Source organism: Corythoichthys intestinalis, chromosome 5, assembly GCF_030265065.1.
Source record: "Corythoichthys intestinalis isolate RoL2023-P3 chromosome 5, ASM3026506v1, whole genome shotgun sequence".
In the NCBI taxonomy this organism is placed as follows: domain Eukaryota; kingdom Metazoa; phylum Chordata; class Actinopteri; order Syngnathiformes; family Syngnathidae; genus Corythoichthys; species Corythoichthys intestinalis.
The window spans coordinates 12,638,990-12,658,839 of NC_080399.1; the positions used below are offsets into that span (position 1 = coordinate 12,638,990).

Consider the following 19,850-nt stretch of genomic DNA (forward strand, 5'->3'; position numbering starts at 1 on the left):
TATAGAATAAATATTACACGTTATGGTGATCTTCATGACCCAAAATGTAAGGTCCACAATATCTGGATGGCAGGTCTTTACGGGGTCAAGTTAGAATCAGGATCTTCAAAGAATTCATTCATTCTCATGAAATTGTCAAAAACGTCATAATTTTTCTGTATTTTTTTTTTTTACTAAAATGTAACCGATTATGTAATGTGTGCCAGTAGCTGGGAAAAAATGTGAACAGGGCGCGGGTGTGATGAGTATCAACATGCCCTTTGAGTCGCCTGGCTGAGATCCAGGCACGGGGGTACGAGGGTGCTAGTGGTTCATAACTCGCTGGCCCCTACTCACGGCACAGGCCATCCATACGACCGGCTGAACGGACCTGAAATATTTTAACACTTAAACACTATATTACAGCCCCATGCATCATATTTCCTTTGTTTTTGACACTCCCTTTGCCTAACCATAGCCCCTTTATTCCCCGCAAACCATGCCCCTGGAGACCCTAGCGCGCACGCACCCCCAACACCTTCCTAAGCTCCGCCCCTGATGTCTACATATTATTGTGTTAAGTCGATCAAAGGTACTTGAATCGAATCATGGCAGACCTCGGCACATATCGTATCATTAAAGGTCTGTGACATTTCCGATTCTTACATTATTCGCGATTCGGCCGCTGAAGATTCGAGAACGATTCACAAACATCCATATTCTGATTATTTAAATATGCTAAGTAAAGCGGAAGTAAAACACAGTCAGCGCGGTCTTTGGGACGCAATGAGGAACGGACCGAGAGTAAACATCCAAATTCCACAAACAACACCCAGTTGCTACAAACTATGCCCACATAATGCTACGGTAGATATCACATGCAAATAGAAGTAGATGCGAAATGACAGACTCCGCGGCGTTAGCACATGTATAAAGAACTAGATGTGAAATGACAGATTCACCTGCATTAGTAAACAGTCGCCATCTTAAAGCAGTAGACTTCTCAGGGAGGCTTTGTTGTACAAACCTTCCGAGCGAACCAAATTAACTTTTTATCAAAAAACGGCAAAATCTTGACTTCAATCTATCTTTAAATGATGAGAAATGATGGAATAACGGGAGCAATTTTAACAACTTTAACGGTTGATTCACAACATTAAATGATTGAATGTAGTTTAAAGCTGCTGATACAAAATGGGGACTTGAGTATTTTATTTACTTTTTTTAACTGTTAACTTGATATTGAAATAGTGGTTTATTTAAGCCTGAGAGGATTTTTGTACTATTTTTGTAACTAATGGAACATTGAAAGCAGCTAATAGCTGGGGGGGCGACAATAATTGACTTATAATCAAATCGTAGCCTCTGAATCGTAATCGAATTTTGAGGTGCCCCAATATTCCCACCTCTACGAATCATGGTCCAAAAAATCCATATTATAAACTACGAGCAATATAGAGCAGCATTGTCGGGCATACTCCTTGTGCTGGGTTGTTGGGGCCAAGATTAGTTAAATAGTCAAATAAGAAAGCTCAGGGCTTCCCCATGAATTTTGGCCCCCAACTCAGTGATTCCACACTTACCACCTTGGGCCGCAAGTTGTTTAATTTTTCTCCCCTGTAAAATGGTTTAAGTTTTTAATAATGAGTCTCAATGTCAGATTGCATGACCAAACGAAGACCACAAAATTCTAAAGCCCGAATACTATTTCACACTGGCAGGGGCAATGTAGTTTTTTGAAACTGAATTTGTTAACCCCCTGACTTGGGTTCAGTATTTTTTAACTCAATTTTCCGTTTTACCCATATAGACTCTACCCACGTGACGTCACAACTCCGCCCTCCTGACTGGTGCCGCCCAATTGTCCGTCAACACATCGTGTTTACCTGTTACGGCTACGTACATTCCTCCTATTTACGGCGTGTTTTTCTGCTCGTTAACATTAATAATCAAAATGGTGAAGGCGTGTGTGGCGGACGGTTGCAATAATAGAGAAGATAGACGGAGAGACTTGAAGTTCTACCGGATTCCGAGTGACCCGGAGAGGAGAGAGCGAGATGGGCTGCTGCAATTCGACGAGAAAACTGGGCTCCAAACGATTACCACAGATTATGTAGTAGTCATTTTACATCTGGTAAGATGCATTTAATATATATTTAGAGCAGTGCTTCTCAATTATTTTCTGTTACGCCCCCCCAAGGAAGACGTAAATGTTTCGCGCCCCCCCTAACTCTCTGCCGCCACTGTAAATAGTATCATTCGTCTATATTACTATTATAAGTACGCCTCAGCCTAACATTGTGTCCTTTTTTTTCTATTAAAGAAAAAAAGTAACATAGATCAACTTATAATAAAGTATAACTTTATTTAACATTGTGTTGCTTGTAACAGAAAAGACTTAATGCGCATCAATTTGCCTGAAGATAAAAAAAAAAAAAAAAGTCACATCCAAACTGTAAAAATACACTCAAGGTACATTTTTGACCATTTGATACTGAAAAATAAAATGTAATAAAATCAGTAAATAATAACAAATTCAAATTGATTAGAAACATTTACTCTTCAGGACAACATGCCAAAAAATTTGACCGAAAAAAAACAAAACTGAATAGAAGGGGGGAAAAAGGTCTCTGGACAGAAGGAAAGTTTTTATTTTCGCTGATTCACCACAGTGCTCACTGGTTTACTGATATAACACTGACAAAGCGGGACGATTGTGACAATTGGCAATATTCGGCACATTTTCGCTGAAAAACAATCAAGCGGCTTGTCAATGAGATTGAGGTCTAATGTCTTTAAGTGGCGTCTTAACTGATTTGGCTTCTCCGCTATAATCATTTTTAGACTCAGTAAACAGTGGTCTTTCCTCATTTCCCACTATATTAAAAGTCAAAGGCAAACGGCCCGAAAAAAGCGCATTCTCGGCGGCCGAGGGAGAACCGTAGGTGAGGGCGGTGGTCGTGACGATCCCAAGCCGAAAACGGCACTTCTCGGCTGGACACGTGAGAAAGACAGTGGGTCGCTGCGTGAGTCCAGCTCTGCATGAGTCTCTTCCGTGTGCTCTTGCTTACTTCAAAAATACTGCACGCACTTTGAAAATGAGAGCGCCACTGCCACCCACGGAGTGGATGTGCAAGTACACTTTATTCTAGTACGGCAAAAAAAAAAAAAAAAAAAAAGCATGTTCCCCGAGGTCACTCGCGCCCCCCCTGGCATCGCTCTGCGCCCCCCTGGGGGGGCGCGCCCCACCATTTGAGAAGTACTGATTTAGAGGGTTTTGGGCTGACAACCACAATTAAGATCATTGCTAGGCTAATCGCCGACAACATACACGTATGTATGTAGTGAGAGTGCTATCGCTAAACCATATAAACATTAAAAGCCCTAGCTCCATTGACAAATGACATGAAATACATTAGACTTGACAGTGGATGTTAGCAAGAACAAAAGATTTTGAATTGAAAATTTCGTAACTCACCTTTCCAAGCACAAGATAAGATTCCTGCCGAATTTTCGTGGACGAGGACCTGTTTCACCCGACCAGCAACGAAGTATTTATAAGCCTCCAAGCTCTTAAGGTTTTTCAAACTTTCGTGAGAATAGGCTGATTTTGTGTGGACAAGATAGTTGTAAATATCAGGGTAGCTAGCAGATGTCAGGCAAAGACGGCGAAGACAGCGGGTCGAAAAACATCGATTTAGGCATCAAATATGGATCTGGCGAATGGATAAACTGAAGCTTTTCCACATAACGCCTTTTATGCAACGCATCCAGTGAGTTTACGGCATCCGAAAGCAACGGGTCTTCCATGAAATCCATTATAAATTGCTCGATCAATTGAGACCATTGATAATATAGACACAAAATGACGGACAATGGGGCGGAACAATACAGCGATCACGTGATTTTGTGACGTCGGTGGGTAGGGTCTATAGCTGGGGGGGCGACAATAATCGACTTATAATCGAATCGTAGCCTCTGAATCGTAATCGAATTTTGAGGTGCCCCAATATTCCCACCTCTATGAATCATTGTCCAAAAAAATCCATGTTATAAAGCATGAGCAATATAGGCCAGCATTGCCGGGCATACTCCTTGTGCTGGGTTGTTGGGGCCAAGATTAGTTAAATAGTCAAATAAGAAAGCTCAGGGCTTCCCCATGAATTTTGGCCCCCAACTCAGTGATTCCACACTTACCACCTTGGGCCGCAAGTTGTTTAATTTTTCTCCCCTTTAAAATGGTTTAAGTTTTTAATAATGAGTCTCAATGTCAGATTGCATGACCAAACGAACACCACAAAATTCTAAAGCCCGAATACTATTTCACACTGTCAGGGGCAATGTAGTTTTTTGAAACTGAATTTGTTAACCCCCTGACTTGGGTTCAGTAATTTTTAACTCAATTTTCCGTTTTACCCATATAGATTCTGTGTTATTGTGCGCAACTATTTTTTTTTACCAGAAAGAAAACTCGAAGGCAGAGTTTATTGGTTACATGCTGAGGTCAAAGGTTGAAAAAAAATTTCAAGGTAAATGGGGAAAAAAACCGAGGCGAAGAGCTGTCAGAAAACTATAGAACTTCTCTACAGACTACGCTTTTAACAACTTTTTGGGGCGAAAACACATACAGTTTGGATAGTGAGCAGACACTTGAGGCTGAGACTTAGAGCTGGGCATTAAAAAAAACATTGCCCCTGCAAGTAGATGCAAGCAACGTCAAATATTTGGCCCTGGCATTTGTTGATGGCCATCCAAAAAACACTTTTGAACATTATTGGTGGTTAATCAATTGCCAATTTGTCGCTCTATTTAGGGGCACTCCGGTGTGAAAATTTCCATGGTGGCTGTCAATAACTCCCGGTTTGGGAGCAATCGGAATATATCGGTTTTGGGACTTGTCAATTTTCTGCATTATTGAAAGCTCTGCAACCTTGGAATTTCTGAGAAACACTATTGATGTCACTCCCTATGAGTGTGTCAAATTTGGTTACACGCGGGCTATACGTTCTACAACCCATTTTTTCCCCGATTATTCATACTTTTCGGGGCACTCGACACAAAACCTACCTAAGAACACTCACAGACGGTTATAAAACAATTGTGTGAAATTTTAAGAAAATCAGTCAAGCTGTTTCGGAGTCCATAGAGAACAAACACACACACACACACAGAAACGCCCACAAAGTTCGATTTGCATACAGTATGGCGGAAAAACCAGACAAGGCTGAAAAAGCAGTTTCTGCTTTTGCACCCCTCTTCAAAATAAACTGCTGTATTTTAAGCCAAAAGAACTGTTGTGTTTGATATAACAATATGTCTATATGCCGCCATAGCAGTTTCATGGCGCATTAAGCCCCCGAACTATTTTTAATTTGTCCGTTTTACCCTGGAGACCTCCGTTTACGGACACCACTCCACCGCTTTTGTTCCAACCTAGCCATAAAAAGAAGGTAAGTACCCTAATTTCCCGAATATAACGCGCACTTTTTTCCCCAAAATCAACTTGTAAAATCATGGTGCGCATTATAAACGGGTACATAGATGGAAACAGAAATATATATATTGCATACACATATTATATATATATACATAAACCGATTTTTTTTTTTTTTATTGACACGGCCACGTTGTGTTGAAGAAACGTATGTGGCGACCCGTTGCCGACCATTACGGTACGTGATGTCACCATTTTGTTTCGGTAATACTTCACTCTAATCGGCCGAATAATTTCGTCTGTGTTAAATTCTGCTTTTTTCACTCTTCATAAAGCACAGAATTTAGTTTCTTGAACTCATTTGAGTCAACGTTTATTGCAGCTCCGCAACTCGGACCATAACAAACGTAACAAAACAGACTTCCTGTGTGTGTCCGTCAACTATATCTGTCCCTCGGGAAACTCAAAACCAAATAACAATAGTTCCTATTGTTACTGTCATGTTGACAGCGATGAGCTCTCACGGATTTCCGACTTACGTTCTCACTTTCATTTTACCGTATCAATCCATGGAAGAAACATTTATTCATCATGATGAAACGAGCAAGTTATACAGTAGCCTTTAAAAGAAAAGTCACATCTGTTTTGTTTTCTCCTAGATTCTGGTAAATTGGAGAAGTTGTCAAATCATATTATTACCAAAAATATTGTCAGTTTATGGTAATGTTTTGAACTACCAATGTGCTATGCTTGTGCTGTGTTTCACCAGTCAGTAAAATGACATTTCTGTATCTGTACACGAGCTCTGTTTTCTTGTATTCTTCTATTTACTGGTGCTAAAATTAGGGTGTGCGTTATAAACGGGTACAATAATTTCCCCTAGATTTTACAAGTAAATTTGGGGTGCGCATTATACACGGGTGTGCCTGATATTCGGGAAATTACGGTAATTATATTTTTCAAAATGTCTATCATTTTTAGCTTGGAATCACTAATTGATGTCTAATATTAAAAAAAAAAAAAAAAAAAATTAAAAAAATAAAAAACGACTTTATAAAATTATTCACTCGCATACTTTAAACTTTTAAACCAATACGTCACAATTAAAAATATAGCGTCTGTAAATAGGTCACAGATATCTACCTCATTACTATCTTTAATTGTATTTTTTTTTTCTTACTGTTGCATTTTCCCAGATACTTTAGATCAGGGGTGTCCAAACTTTTTGCAAAGGGGGCCAGATTTGGTGTGGCAAAAATGTGGGGGGCCGATCTTGGCTGACGTCCTTTATGTCGAAAAGTATATTTAAGCAAATTTTAGCAAGCCATTCTGTGTGTCACATTTGCTTTATTATTTTTTTAATTAAGAATTTCAACAATCTCACAACAAGTCTTTGTGGCGTTCTCTTTCGACTCTCGGGCTCTTGCAAAATACTCCTGCTGTGAAATTAAACTAGCTTCAAGTTGCTTCAATTTCTCACTACGCATCTTCTCTGTAATCTTGTCGTACATGTCAGCATGTCTTGCTTGGTAATATCGCCTCACATTGAACTCTTTAAAAACAGTGTCTTTTTGCAAATGAGGCAGACAGTTGTTGTGTATTTAAGTGAAGAAATATTCCAATTTCCACCTATCCTTGAAGCGTCGGCTGTCGCAGTCAACTTCCTTTTTTTTCCTTTTTTTTTTTGATGATTGTCCCCATTTTAGAAAATTGGGACTAAAGAGTTACACGGGGTAATGTTGCTTAGAGTGCTGCTGCCTTTTCGTGGGTAAATGTGGAGCAGCATTTAGAGTGTAAAATACGTCATATGCTGGTAGCAGTGCTGCTGACCAATTTATTAAGTCTGTATGCGGGCCAGACGTTATTGAATTTATGACAGAGGCTGGGGGCCGGATGAAATTTGACCACGGGCCGCATTTGACTTTGGACATGTTTGTTTTTGATGATAAATAATCGATAAAACTGAGAAAAAAAAAAAAAAGTTTAAAAAGGTAAATATTTTAAAAAGAAAATCTCGATCACTCCATGATGTCTGCGATTTCTGCATCACAACCCTTGTTATATTACAGTGTTTCACCCATAAAATCCCATAAAAAATTCGGCTGTGGCCATTAACAGCTGTGTCTTGACGCTCGGTGATACATGCTACACGGAGTTTTTGGATCGAAATAAGGTAAGCACGCGATAATATCTCGTTAAAGTCTTTAATTATGCTCTCGCGTGCTCTCACCTCCAGTTAGGGTTTTGCTGTTTAAATTTTTAAAAAATTTTTTAGAAATGCCCTCCTGTTCAAAATTTTTCTTCCCCCAGAAAATTGAGATTTTAAGCTTTCCAGTGATGTATCACACATCCATAAAGGACAATTATGAAATTTTCCCAAATTAGGAGCCTCAGAGCGAAACTTCAAGTCACCTGAATGTTTTCCACCGTATATAAGTTTAGATCAGTATGATTTTCACCCTTGTTTTTTTTTTTTTTTTTTTTAACTGTACAATCTGAAAATAATAATTGAACTATCCATTTATTTTCAATGAGAAAAGATGATTTGCAATACTGTATTGAACTCAATTTATCCTATTGACTTTTAAAATTTTACTGAGTAACTTACCCAATCTTCCTGTATCATGCTCACAGCTTTTTTGGCCCGGGACAGGTTTCGGCAGGCCAGGATGACGCGGGCACCGTGTAGCGCAAAAGACCTGGCTGTCTCAAAGCCTAGAACATGAAAGCAGAAACAAGACATTTGATTTGATTTTATGAGATGCTTCAAAGAGTGAGATAAGTAGTGATTTTCAGAGGTTGGATCCAAATGTAGGAGGAGGAAGGGCCAGTAAGAATCACTATCAAGTTTTCATGTAATTTATTTCACCGATTGAGCCAGTGGTCTCGGCGCAGAGAGCTAATCATTTCTCTCAGAAGTGATGACACTGATTGAATTATTGTGGTTCTGGTCTATTTCCTCTCGCCCGAGAAGATAAAAGTTAAGGACGTGGCCTTCGGCTCTAGAGAAGGTATCGCCCCGCTCGTTAAGAAGACTCTACAGAGGAAGAGCGGGGAGTCGGTTATTAATTATGTTGGTAATTACGCATTGATGGGGGTAATTATGACAAACATGGCTAATAATAGAGGGAGTCAAACGGACAATCAAACACAAACCGAACCTTTGGTACGGTGATGGTTGGCGGCATCAAAGGGCCACTGATAAGAGCAGAGTTCCAAAATGGAACGCGGTTGGCTGATAGCGGGAGAATTTATCTGTCCGAGACGACAGCGCAGCCTGGCTTCAGCCAAATCGCACGCTTGCGATAGAAGTGACAAAAAATAAAAGATAGAAGGCAGAGAAGTTCATTTCTAAATGACTCGTCTAAATGGGTCATTTCAAGCCGTGGGTTGCGTTCATTTACTCGATCAACTTTCACCGTATTTTCTTATTTCCGTTGAAATTTACTGCAAGTCTACGGTTATTTCAAAGGCACCCGGCGAGTGCTTTGACTGACAAACTGCCACAATAAGTGATTGTGGCAAAGAGGGTCCACCGTAAGGCAGGACTGTATCAGAGGGCGGATTAATATGAACTGTAATTAGATTATACGCCATAATCTGATTTTCATTAAGAGCAAAACTGGGAGGCCTAATTGTGAGGAGAGTGTTAAAGACCGATATCTATTAAAAACTAAAATTGGAGCTGGATTGGAAGCCCGCCATGCTGACAAGTCAAGCATGGAATTAAATTATATCACTCGTTATAAGGTGTAATGGAGGGGACTGCGGTGGAGAGCGGCAATCGCTCCGCTCACAGGAACTGGGGAAAATAAAAACAACATGACAGGGGGAGAAGGAGTTGAGTGACATTGACATAGATTGAATACATACTGTAATTTGAATGGGCAGACGGGCTGTCAGGATTTAGGGAACAGGAAACATTTATTTTAAAAAGTCAATAAAGAAGGAGAATATGAAGATTTTGTATCAAAAACCTTGGAATTGGATCAAGTTTAGGGGATATGACTGGGATAGGCATCCAATTCACAATACACAAAAAACTCAAATCTACTGTATACTTAGTGTATCACAAAAGTGAGTACACCCCTCGCATTTCTGCAGATATTTAAGTATATCTTTTCATAGGACAACACAGACAAAATGACAGTTTGACACAATGAAAAGTAGTCTGTGTGCAGCTTATATAATGGAGTTAATTTTTCCCCTCAAAATATCTCAAAATATAGCCATTAATATCTAAACCCCTGGCAACAAAAGTGAGTAAGCCCCTTTGAAAAAGCGTACATCCCTCCATGTCCAAATTGAGTACTGCTTGTCATTTTCCCTCCAAAATGTCATGTGACTCGTTACAGGAGTGGTGGTGGGGGGGTCAGCCTGTTAGTGCTCAGACCATACACCGCACTCTACATCAAATTGGTGTGCATGGCTGTCACCCCAGGAGGAAGCCTCTTCTGAAGACGGTACACAAGAAGGGGGGGGGGGGGGGGGGGGGACTCCGAAAAGGTTGGGCGGATTTTTTTGACGAAAGTTTACACAGTGTCTGAGAGTTTTCTTTGATGGTTTTGATCCCTGTAGGCTTTCGTTTAATGCGTAAAATTAATATGAAACTCAAAAAATTAGCATAGAAAATGCCACCTGATTGAGGAGGCCACAGCACCATCTTTAGAGCAAAACACACATCTCTTGGGATTGCAATGTCGCATTTGGCTTTCAAACTTTACGGTTTCATGTACAAACTGAAATGCGCTGTGATGATACGTTGTGGCTTTAAATACTCCACAACAAGGCCCTTTAAAAATAAAAAAAAATACAATATTCCGTATTATTAATAAGGGATTCATTTCGGCTGGATATCTTAATCTCTATAAAGGTGAGATTGTCTGTGTGGCTGGCTGTGCGTTTGTGTTTTATGGATGCCGAAACAATTGGGCGGATTTTGACTAAATTTGAAACTGTCGTACTGTATGTGTCAGGGAGTGTTCTTAGATCGGTTTGATATCTGTAGGCCTCCATTTAGTTGAGAAAATTGATTTGAAACCCAAAAAATTAGCATAGAAAATATCACTTTTCACGTTTTTCCACCGAGCAACACCGGCCCATACGGCTCGATAAATCAATCTAGCATACATTTAAAAAAAAAAAAAAAACATGGAAGCCCACATTTCACGGTTTCTTATTTGCCGATTAGATCGTTTGAACATTGCCACCGCAATGTGCGTGTGCTCAATAGTCTCATCGCATGACATGCAATAGTGTTTTTTTTGTTTGTTTTGAAAATGTAAACATAACCGCCTAGCCATCTAGAAATCTTTCTCATTCACAGATGAAACCCCTTAGCCTGGATTAAACAGTATTATATGAATACAAAGTGGTCATGGTGAGTAGATATGCCCCGATCACATATTTTTGCACCAGAGTCCGAGTCACCTGATTTTTAGAATCTGCCGATACCAAGTCCTGATCCAATACAGTGTTTAAAAAAAAACAAAAGTTTTAAACATGTTACTCTTCGACTTTGCTGCCTTCATAATATGAAATATGTTTAACCCTTTAAGGTCTGGGCCTATTTTGTCTGATTTTGCATGCCTTTGAAGTTGCCTTTATATTTCAAAGAAAGAATTGTTTACGATGGCCTGGTTTGGTCCCTTTTTTTGTGACACCTTGAACTTCATGTCCAAACTGTTGTTTCCGTCACTGACCAATTATAAATCATCATTTTGGGCCCAAAAAGACCAAAAATTCCACAATCGTTTTGTCAAAATTTTTAATTTTGATGTCCAATTGACAACCAAACATGCGTAACGAACCGTTTTGAAACTTTGTAATATTTATTCAACATGTTAGGATGAACATTCAACCAAAAAAATTTAGAATAAATAGTCTTATATTTGACAATTCAACACAAACAACAGGTATAGCATAGGCGTTTTTTGCCTTTATACATGCTCTAGTCAAAACAGGTTATATACAGCAGACCGAACAGTGAAAAAATATATACCATCTAACACAAAAAGTGTTTAGAGGCCATCTCTTTATGAGTTTAGGTATTGCGGCCCATCACCTGATGAAAACTATGTACACACAATCAAGCTTCTTGAACACACATTTATATACACAAATTGAGAAGACTGATTGTGGGGAAAAATGTATATATATATATAACATTGGGGGGGGGGGGGGAGTATTTTCAAAAATATTTACAATAAACAAGTTAAATTTTTTTCAGGCATGCCACTCCGAAAAGCAGTTTCATGCTGGAATTCGAAACAGGGCGACATCACACAGCCCACACTTCCATGGGGTGTTGGTCCTCTTTCCACCCTTCCATTTTCATTTCACTTTACTTTCATTGTCACTATAAATGTACATGAAAAAAATTCATTGTCACTATAAATGTACATGAAAAAAAGTCAGTATTTATGAAAATAATAAAGTATAAAATAAAAATATATACAGCAATAAATAATATTGGAAATCTATATGTATGACAATAGAAAGAATACCATAGCTGAATATGTGCTACATCCCTAATCTTCATATAGAAAGAAGATCACCACAATTATAAATTCCTGCCTTGGATACACACAGTTCACGTACGACTTTGATCTGATATGCACATTTTATTATTATATACACAAACACACACTTATATTGCATCAAAATTAACTTTGTCTTGCAATATCAAAAGAAACTTTCAAAAGAACCTTTTTCCAGCCTAAAAAAAAAAAAAGTGAGTTTGCTTACCTCTGCTCGTCGATGGCGTCACCCACGTGTTCAAATACGTCACTATCTTCACTCGAGGACTCTTCCGAAGAAGACGATGATGACGAATTTGGACCATCCTCTTCCTCAAGTTGATCAAATAGCACAATTGCTTGCGCTAAATTTAGTTTTCCGTTCATTCTCAAAGTCACACAAAGTCGCTGCTCGATCCAAACGGCCGTCGGCTCGCCACCTCGCTGCTTCAGAACACTCCTTCCTCTCGTTCGGTGGAACCTCGCATGGCAGTTATATTTATTTAAAAAACGCATTTAGTGCGTCCACTGTGACTTCGAAAGGGTTCGTTTGATTTGTGGTTTTTTCATGGAGCTTCCGTTTTGAAAAAGGACAAGAAATGATGGAAATATAGACACAAACAAATGATCCATGCAGCGTTTTAATGTTTTTTTTGAGAGGACAATAAAACTATAAAACTTAAATGACAATATCTCACGTTTTAATTGGTCGATTGACTTCAAATAATAACGAGAGTAAAACGCAACTTCCGCACTTTAAAACGAGACCAACCAACGGCATGTGGGTGACATATTTAAAACGTGAGGGCGCTTCAAAGACGACGTGCGCTGAGGACGCGCCGGCGCGTCCTTCGACTCTCAAGGGTTAAACAAGAATAACGTAGAAAAATGCTTGCCTTTATTAAATGCCACATTGAGTGAGTCCACTCAAATCCTCTCAGGCTGCTGAGAACAGCCTCTCACTTACACAATGAGTTGCCACAGCACACGACCGCTAGTGTTTAACAAGCTAAACGATGATTGACACATTCGGCCCCTTTGATGGTCGAGCTACCAACCTTCTCTGGCAAGATCAAAGCTAGAAACCTGTCAATCATCGTTGACTTTAAAAACTACAGAGCACTGCTGACCAAGAAGAGCAGCAGGACAGAGAGTCAAATCTGCTGAAAATTCTTCTGGTTTTAATATCGCAATATCAGTGTTGGGCACGTTACTTTAAAAAAGTAATTAGTTATAGTTACTCACTACTTTTTCAAAAAAGTAACTGAATTACTCCATAGTAGAAGTAACTAGTTACCTGGGAAAGTAACTATTTCCATTACTTTAAAAAGAAGTTGTTGTATGTCAAAGAATTTGAAATTTTCTGAGCAGTATTCGAGTCAGTTGAATAGAGAAGAACAGACAGGTAGTTGTGTTATAGAACCTTGTAATATTTATTGCACCTCACCAGCAACAGATTTATCCTACACTTGAAGTGCAACAAAAATAAACAGTAAGATTTTTCGCCACTAGCTTTGTGGTCGCGTGTGTAGTTGTTAGGTGCTTCAGCAGATTTGAATTGCTTACCACAGATGTCAACAAAAGCTTTGCCCCGGGACATAAATTACATTTTACATGCACGTTATTTCCTTTAATTTTGACCAACTTGAAATAGTGTGTATATCTCCACCTCGTAGTAGAAGTACGTGCGCTATTCTCGAACCTGAACGCACCCCAAGTCTTGGATGACTAATAAACAGAGCACAGTAGACTCGCTACGGGTGGTAGTTTCTTCAATTTATTCAGAGTAAGTAACGCGCTGCTTTTGACCGTCAGTAACAGTAACGGCGGAAAAAATAGTTAGATTACCCCGTTACTGAAAAAATAACGCCATTATGTAACGGCGTTATTTATAACGGCGTTATTCCCATCACTGCGCAATATATATTGCAAACCCCCAAAAAGTCACAATCTCATTATTTTTCCAATATTGTGCAGCCCTAGTAAGGGTTAATAAACCTTGGTACCAACAACCTAGCACAAGTAGCATGCTCGGCAACACCAGACTACACTGCTAGTTAATTCCTAAAATCAATTTATCTCCCGGGCCTAATGTTTCCATATCACTACAGTATAATATGATGCTCCTACTTGCACCTTTTTCTTTAAAATCCCTAAAAATGTCATAAAACATAAAAACGCTCTTTCACACATTATAAAATGTACACAAGCTGCTGGTAAATAATAACGCCACCCCTCTCACTTGTTGTGTGTACACACCATGAAAGTGAAATTAGGGAGCGGCAGTGTTTTCCATAATAGAGAACAAATTAGAATATGGCAGCAACAACAGGCACTGTCACCAGAACCGTGTATTTGCGGTGACAAATAACAAGGGCTCGACATTAATTGTGAAATAACAAGAGAGCGAGCGGCGCTGTAACAGAGACGGTGAGAGCGCCGATCAAATGAGTTCCCGGTCAAGTGTACAACAATGAGTGCCTGTTTCGCCATTGTACTCGGATGATGGAACATGACGAGAGGTCATACACGCAGTTTTGTTTTCTCATTTTTGCAATGTTGGGTCGCCTAAAGCTGTTTTACAATATACCTGTGGAATGACACTACAGGTTACTTCACTCAGGGAAATGGAACTACGTAATGCATTTGGCTGACTAGTTCAGGGTGTACTACCTTATGATTAGGCCAGTAAGTAGGAATTTGGGGTTTGTTTTCTTGTCATTGCACCCAATCGCACTCTTAAGTTGAATTTTATTTTTTCAATTTCACATTATTTAACTCACTGCTTGCCATCAGGCATGTGCCGGTATGAGATTCTGACGGTATGATAACCTTAAGCCAAAATATCACGGTATTGCAATTACAGCTCTAAAATGTGCTACTTTGAGATAGCTGGGTTAAACTTTAACTGGGTTAATCTTGGGGAACCTTTTCCATTGAATAGGATTTTTATTTTTCAAAACATAGCCCTTTAGGTGAGCCTAAACCCACAGCTCAACATTATTACCATCAGATAAAAAATATTTTCCATGAAAAGCATGTGTGTAAGACTCGTATCATGTTTACATTATATACACACACACACACTCTCTTTCTCAACACAGACACTTGCCAGAGAGAAAAAAAACACTACATGTTTTACAACCGCTAGACACACTAAACACGCTGGGGTTAACTCTTGTAGCTGGTAGGAAACGTTCATGAGTGTTTACTAACCTTTGATTTTGTATAAATGCAAAATCATATTGGAGGTATGGAGGAAGTCGGCATGATGTCACGATGACGTCACCTCGCTTAGCAACGTGTCGCCATTTTGTGAAGGGGGAACGCACAGCTAAACATTCCATTGACAAACGTCTGAAATTAATATATTTCAGGTGTGTTTTGCGTCTTTTTTCCTAAAAACGTCTAAAACGTGGCTTACTATTATCACGAGTCACTACCGACAGACGTGAGGAGGCGATGCAATTTAAAATTTGCGTTTATTGCCTTACAAAGCTGCCGATACAAAGTCGCAGCTGATAGCTGGATAAACAAAGGAATGGCCTGCCTTGGAATTCGGAAACATCTACAACTACCTCATAAAGTCACCCAGTTAAGTTGACCTTTATCATTTACGTGGGGTATGTACTGTGTGGAACTGAGAAAATTGGTAGTATATACGAAGTGATTATTACTGCCGTAACCGGTAATTCGCCTCCAAGCATTATTTAGCCGTGAGCACGTCACGGCAAACTAACCAATTCCTACCAGGCCAATAATATACCGACTGACTAATCAGAGCAGTTCACGGCAAAAGAAAAATAACGCTTTGCGAGTTGTCGGTTACGGTAATAATAACCACTGCCTAGTCTATTGAATCCTAGCAGCTAATTGGGGCAAAAATTAAAGTTTACTCACCAGCAATAAAATGTCGGCTGGAAACGTAAATGTGCTTGGATTTAGGTTCCCACAGGCGAAAATAGTCCACGGAACAGTCTTCTTTTACCGTTCCTCGATTAATTGCTCTCAGCCATTTGTTTCTCCTTTTCTTCTCACGTGGAAGAATGAAGAACTTCAAATGCGGCTCCGAACTCTTCCTTGTGTGACAACCCGCAACACAGCAACTTTTAGTCATTCCGACGGAAAAAAGACCGCAAATAAAATGAAAGTTAAACGCATTTGTATTACAATGCACGACAGAGCAACTGCTTGTGACTCGTCTTTTGCCCCATTGTCAATATGGCGACACTTTGTTGTGGCTGGTGACGTCATTAAATGCCCGGATGTCCGACTTCCTCTATTGCCTCCTCGGCAGCCACTCTTCGCAATATCAGTTGGCCCTCCACCTCTAAACCGCGGCCGTCTGTAACTTTTCTGTCGCCGAAGTATTCCCATACCAACGATTTCGTTTTCTTTAATGGGGGGAAAAATTTCAAGCGTTTCACCTCCTCCAGTCATCACGCAGCACAGCTGAAACACTGACACTGAGCAACAACCGGTGGGGGAGGGCTTTGCCTTGCAGCTGCAAGGGAAGGATTTCTCCCTGCATTTTTGGGACATAAAAAATAGCTAATACCATAGGGACGGTATGACGGAAATGTTTGCGGTTTTGAAACCATGACGTTTTCATACAACTGTATACCTTGAAAACAGTAATCGGCACATGTCTACTTGCCATTGATGGTGATAGACGTCTTATTCGTTTAAACTGTGATGACTGGGTGTGAGTGCTCATCTTTCAGTGCCTCACCTGATTAACACTCGATTCAACACAAAATTCAACACATTCACTTGTTGCTGAGTAGAATTCACAGCTGCACAGAAAGAAAACAACTCCTAAAGCAAGACTTATAATAAAACCAATGCACACAGTACACATTCATTTTGCAATTGAACCACAACTCTGTATTCAGTATAAAATATACACAAACAGCGCTGACAGCTAAATCTGGTGAAGCAATGCCTTTAACACAGTGTACTTGACACTGTACTAATCAGAAAATGAAAAAGCACCACTACTACTGAAAATGTGTTTTACTATGATGCATAAAAGAATGGTGTAAAATGTCCATTAAGCAACGAATGCTCTTCATGGTACATTAGGATCCTGGCCCTTCAGATATCCCCCCCAATAATGAGTGTGATTTAGTGATTTCACGCTTTGTTTGTCCTCCCTGGCCCACCGCCCCCTCTCTGGAACCCTCCTCCAACCCCCCCGGTACACAGGTGTATTGGCTCAGTGTAATGAGATCATTACCAGCCTCGTCAGTGAGCGGCTTTATTTGGCAAACGCCACTGTCGCCGCCGCCGCCCGGCTGCTCACGCTCGCTCTTGATCTGCATCCAAAGAGGCATTTAACTAAAATAAGCTCTGTAGTACAATTGGACAAACACAAGTCAATTGAGATCATTACAGGACCTGTGGGTAAACATGTCAAGTTCCCACAGTCCTTTCAACAGAGCACAAATGGTGCTTGGAGAATAACGCACGAGTTGACTACATTCTGGAAAGAATCACTTACAACTTGAATTAGTGTCAATTTTTAACTGTAAAACTCTGTTACACGGGGAATTAATGTTATGAATGTGTGACAGTTTATGACACGGTTTATTTCTCTATTTTCCTTGGACTATGACTTTTAATTTTCTGTAATCAACTTCTTTTACGCATTAAAATTCTCAGACCTTCACATTAGCAAAAGGTTTAATGACATTGAGCAAATTGCAGTCAGTTTCAACTCCTGTCCTCAAACTAGTGTGGTATGTGTGAAACTGTATGTGATTTATAGATGAATGATCATGTTTGAGTGCCATTAACGATGATAGACGTCCAATACATTTGGATTGGGAGAGTTTGGCAGCGTATTATTGCATTCATCTGCTCATTGTCTTCATGCACCGGATACTGTCTACCATGAAGCACTAAAGATTAAATACAAAACTTAGATCTCTTACTACGGCTCTTTGAAAGCCAGGGTTGGATGGTCTGCTCTGTCAACACGTAGACTCTTTCACTGGCATGTCTTTGTTTTTAAGGCTATTCTTGGCTTGCTTCCATCTTACTTGGGAAATTATCCCACTCAAAAAAAGCAATGGGAGTTAAAACCTTCGGTCACCGGACGGGTATTTTTTTTATTTTTTTTTTTACTGTACCGATGGTTCACACTGCACTAAGTAGCAGGGCTTTCAGCTTTGTGTCCCCTTCTGTATGGAATAAGCTGCAACAAACCCTAAAATTAAAGGATCTGGTGTCACTTGATGGTTTTAAGGCTCTTCGAAAAGACTTGGAAGCAAGTACATTTGGCTGTAGATGCTATGACTGACGATTTTGTGAACTGTTTTTCGTGCTTTGTTTTTTACTGTGTTTGTGAAACTGTTTGTGCTGCTACCTGTCCTGGATTTTTAATCTCAACGAGACTTTTTTCCTGGTTAAAAAAAAGGTTAAATAAAAAATATATATAAACTGTATTCTTTCAGACTTTTAAGATCCATTTAATTCCCCCCATTAGTCCATGAGGAGGGAGATGTCACCCCAAAAGTGGGATGTATGGTTCGCAATTACCGCCCAAGGTTGAGCTGTTCCAGGCCAGAGCGCCGAAGTGGTTCTATTACCCCTTCCTGTCCCCTACTGTCTCAACCCTACCCCCATTCCCTCGCTCTGACCCTCTGTGTCAACCTCCTGAAAATAAAAACGACACAATCGGTCATCATGGGCTCGTATACACTGACAACTGCACACATTCAGATTAATAATTTAGGACCTTCCATGATCAGAACATTGCAGTGCAGGTATTTTGCCCCTAAGAATTCACAACTATTGGCTCTTTTGTTAAGGTTGATGTGCTGTCATTTTTTTCCATTACTTTTTATAACCCCTGATATCCTTTCATTGGGCTGGAAAGATAATTTGCATGGAAAATACACTTTTTCAAGTATATAGACACTCCTTTTTCAGAGGAAACAGCTGCATTTTCATTAATATGTAGCTGACTGGATGTAATTGGAATATTTAACATCGTCACTAATTTTGAAGGTTTGTGAGTGGGTGTGTCAGCGGGCAAAAATCTATATTATGAAGAGCTAGAGCAGTGGTGCCAAACATTTTTTGCACCATGGATCGGTCTGATGTGGGCCTTTTTTTCCATGGACTGCCAATGTGTGGCAGAATATTACAGGTAAGTAAGCAAGCATAATGAGTACTTCTCCAAACATGAATGCTTTCTTGGTTTTAGCAATACGATTCGCCATGAGGTATGATACTCTCAGTGCATTCACTTTTGTTGCCTCGTTTGCTAGCTTTTAGCCACATATTATGGAGAATGGACTGGTTGTAGGCTCCTCTTCTGGTTCAGCAGGTGGCCTTTTCCCAGTTAAAAAAAAAAAAAAAAACTGTCCAAGGACGTCGCTGCCCGCAGCACACAGCAGCTAACGTTACTGTTTACACTGACTGATGCTGAGCTGCTATCGGTGTGCGAACACCCCTGTAATGGATTCAACTAATAGACGGTGACATACAAAAATCTCTACTCTGATTAATCAGTAGAGTAGACAGGCATATTGATGATTATTTATTATTTCTCTGCGGCCCGGTAGCAAATGCACCACAGAATGGTACCCAGTCTCAGCCCGGTGGTTGGGGATCACTGGCCAAGAGTATTAAATTGAATTTTAAAAAAATGCAATATAAAACAACACCACAGTCAGGGTACGTCAAACTCCCATGTGGCACATTAAAACGGTTTCAGCCTTTGAAGACACTCAGATTATCCATAATATATGTCTAAGCAGTTGAACAGGAAAGAGAACATTTTTAAAATTTTGAAAATACCTATATACACTACCGTTCAAAAGTTCAAAACCCAGACAATTTTGTGTTTTCCTTCAAAAGTCACACTTTAATTTTTAAAAAGAGTTTCAAAATGAATAGAAAATATAGTC

At 39.7% G+C, this 19,850-nt stretch overlaps 1 protein-coding gene across 4 annotated transcripts in view; it reads right to left on the minus strand.

The window, feature by feature from the left end:
• wwox (WW domain containing oxidoreductase) overlaps positions 1-19,850 on the minus strand; it is a 449,092-nt gene that overhangs the window by 407,043 nt on the left and 22,199 nt on the right. For all 4 annotated transcript variants that reach the window (XM_057836007.1, XM_057836005.1, XM_057836009.1 and 1 more), the window contains exon 5: positions 8,022-8,128. In XM_057836007.1, coding sequence (XP_057691990.1) covers positions 8,022-8,128 — 107 coding nt within the window. The remainder of the gene's footprint in view (positions 1-8,021; positions 8,129-19,850) is intronic.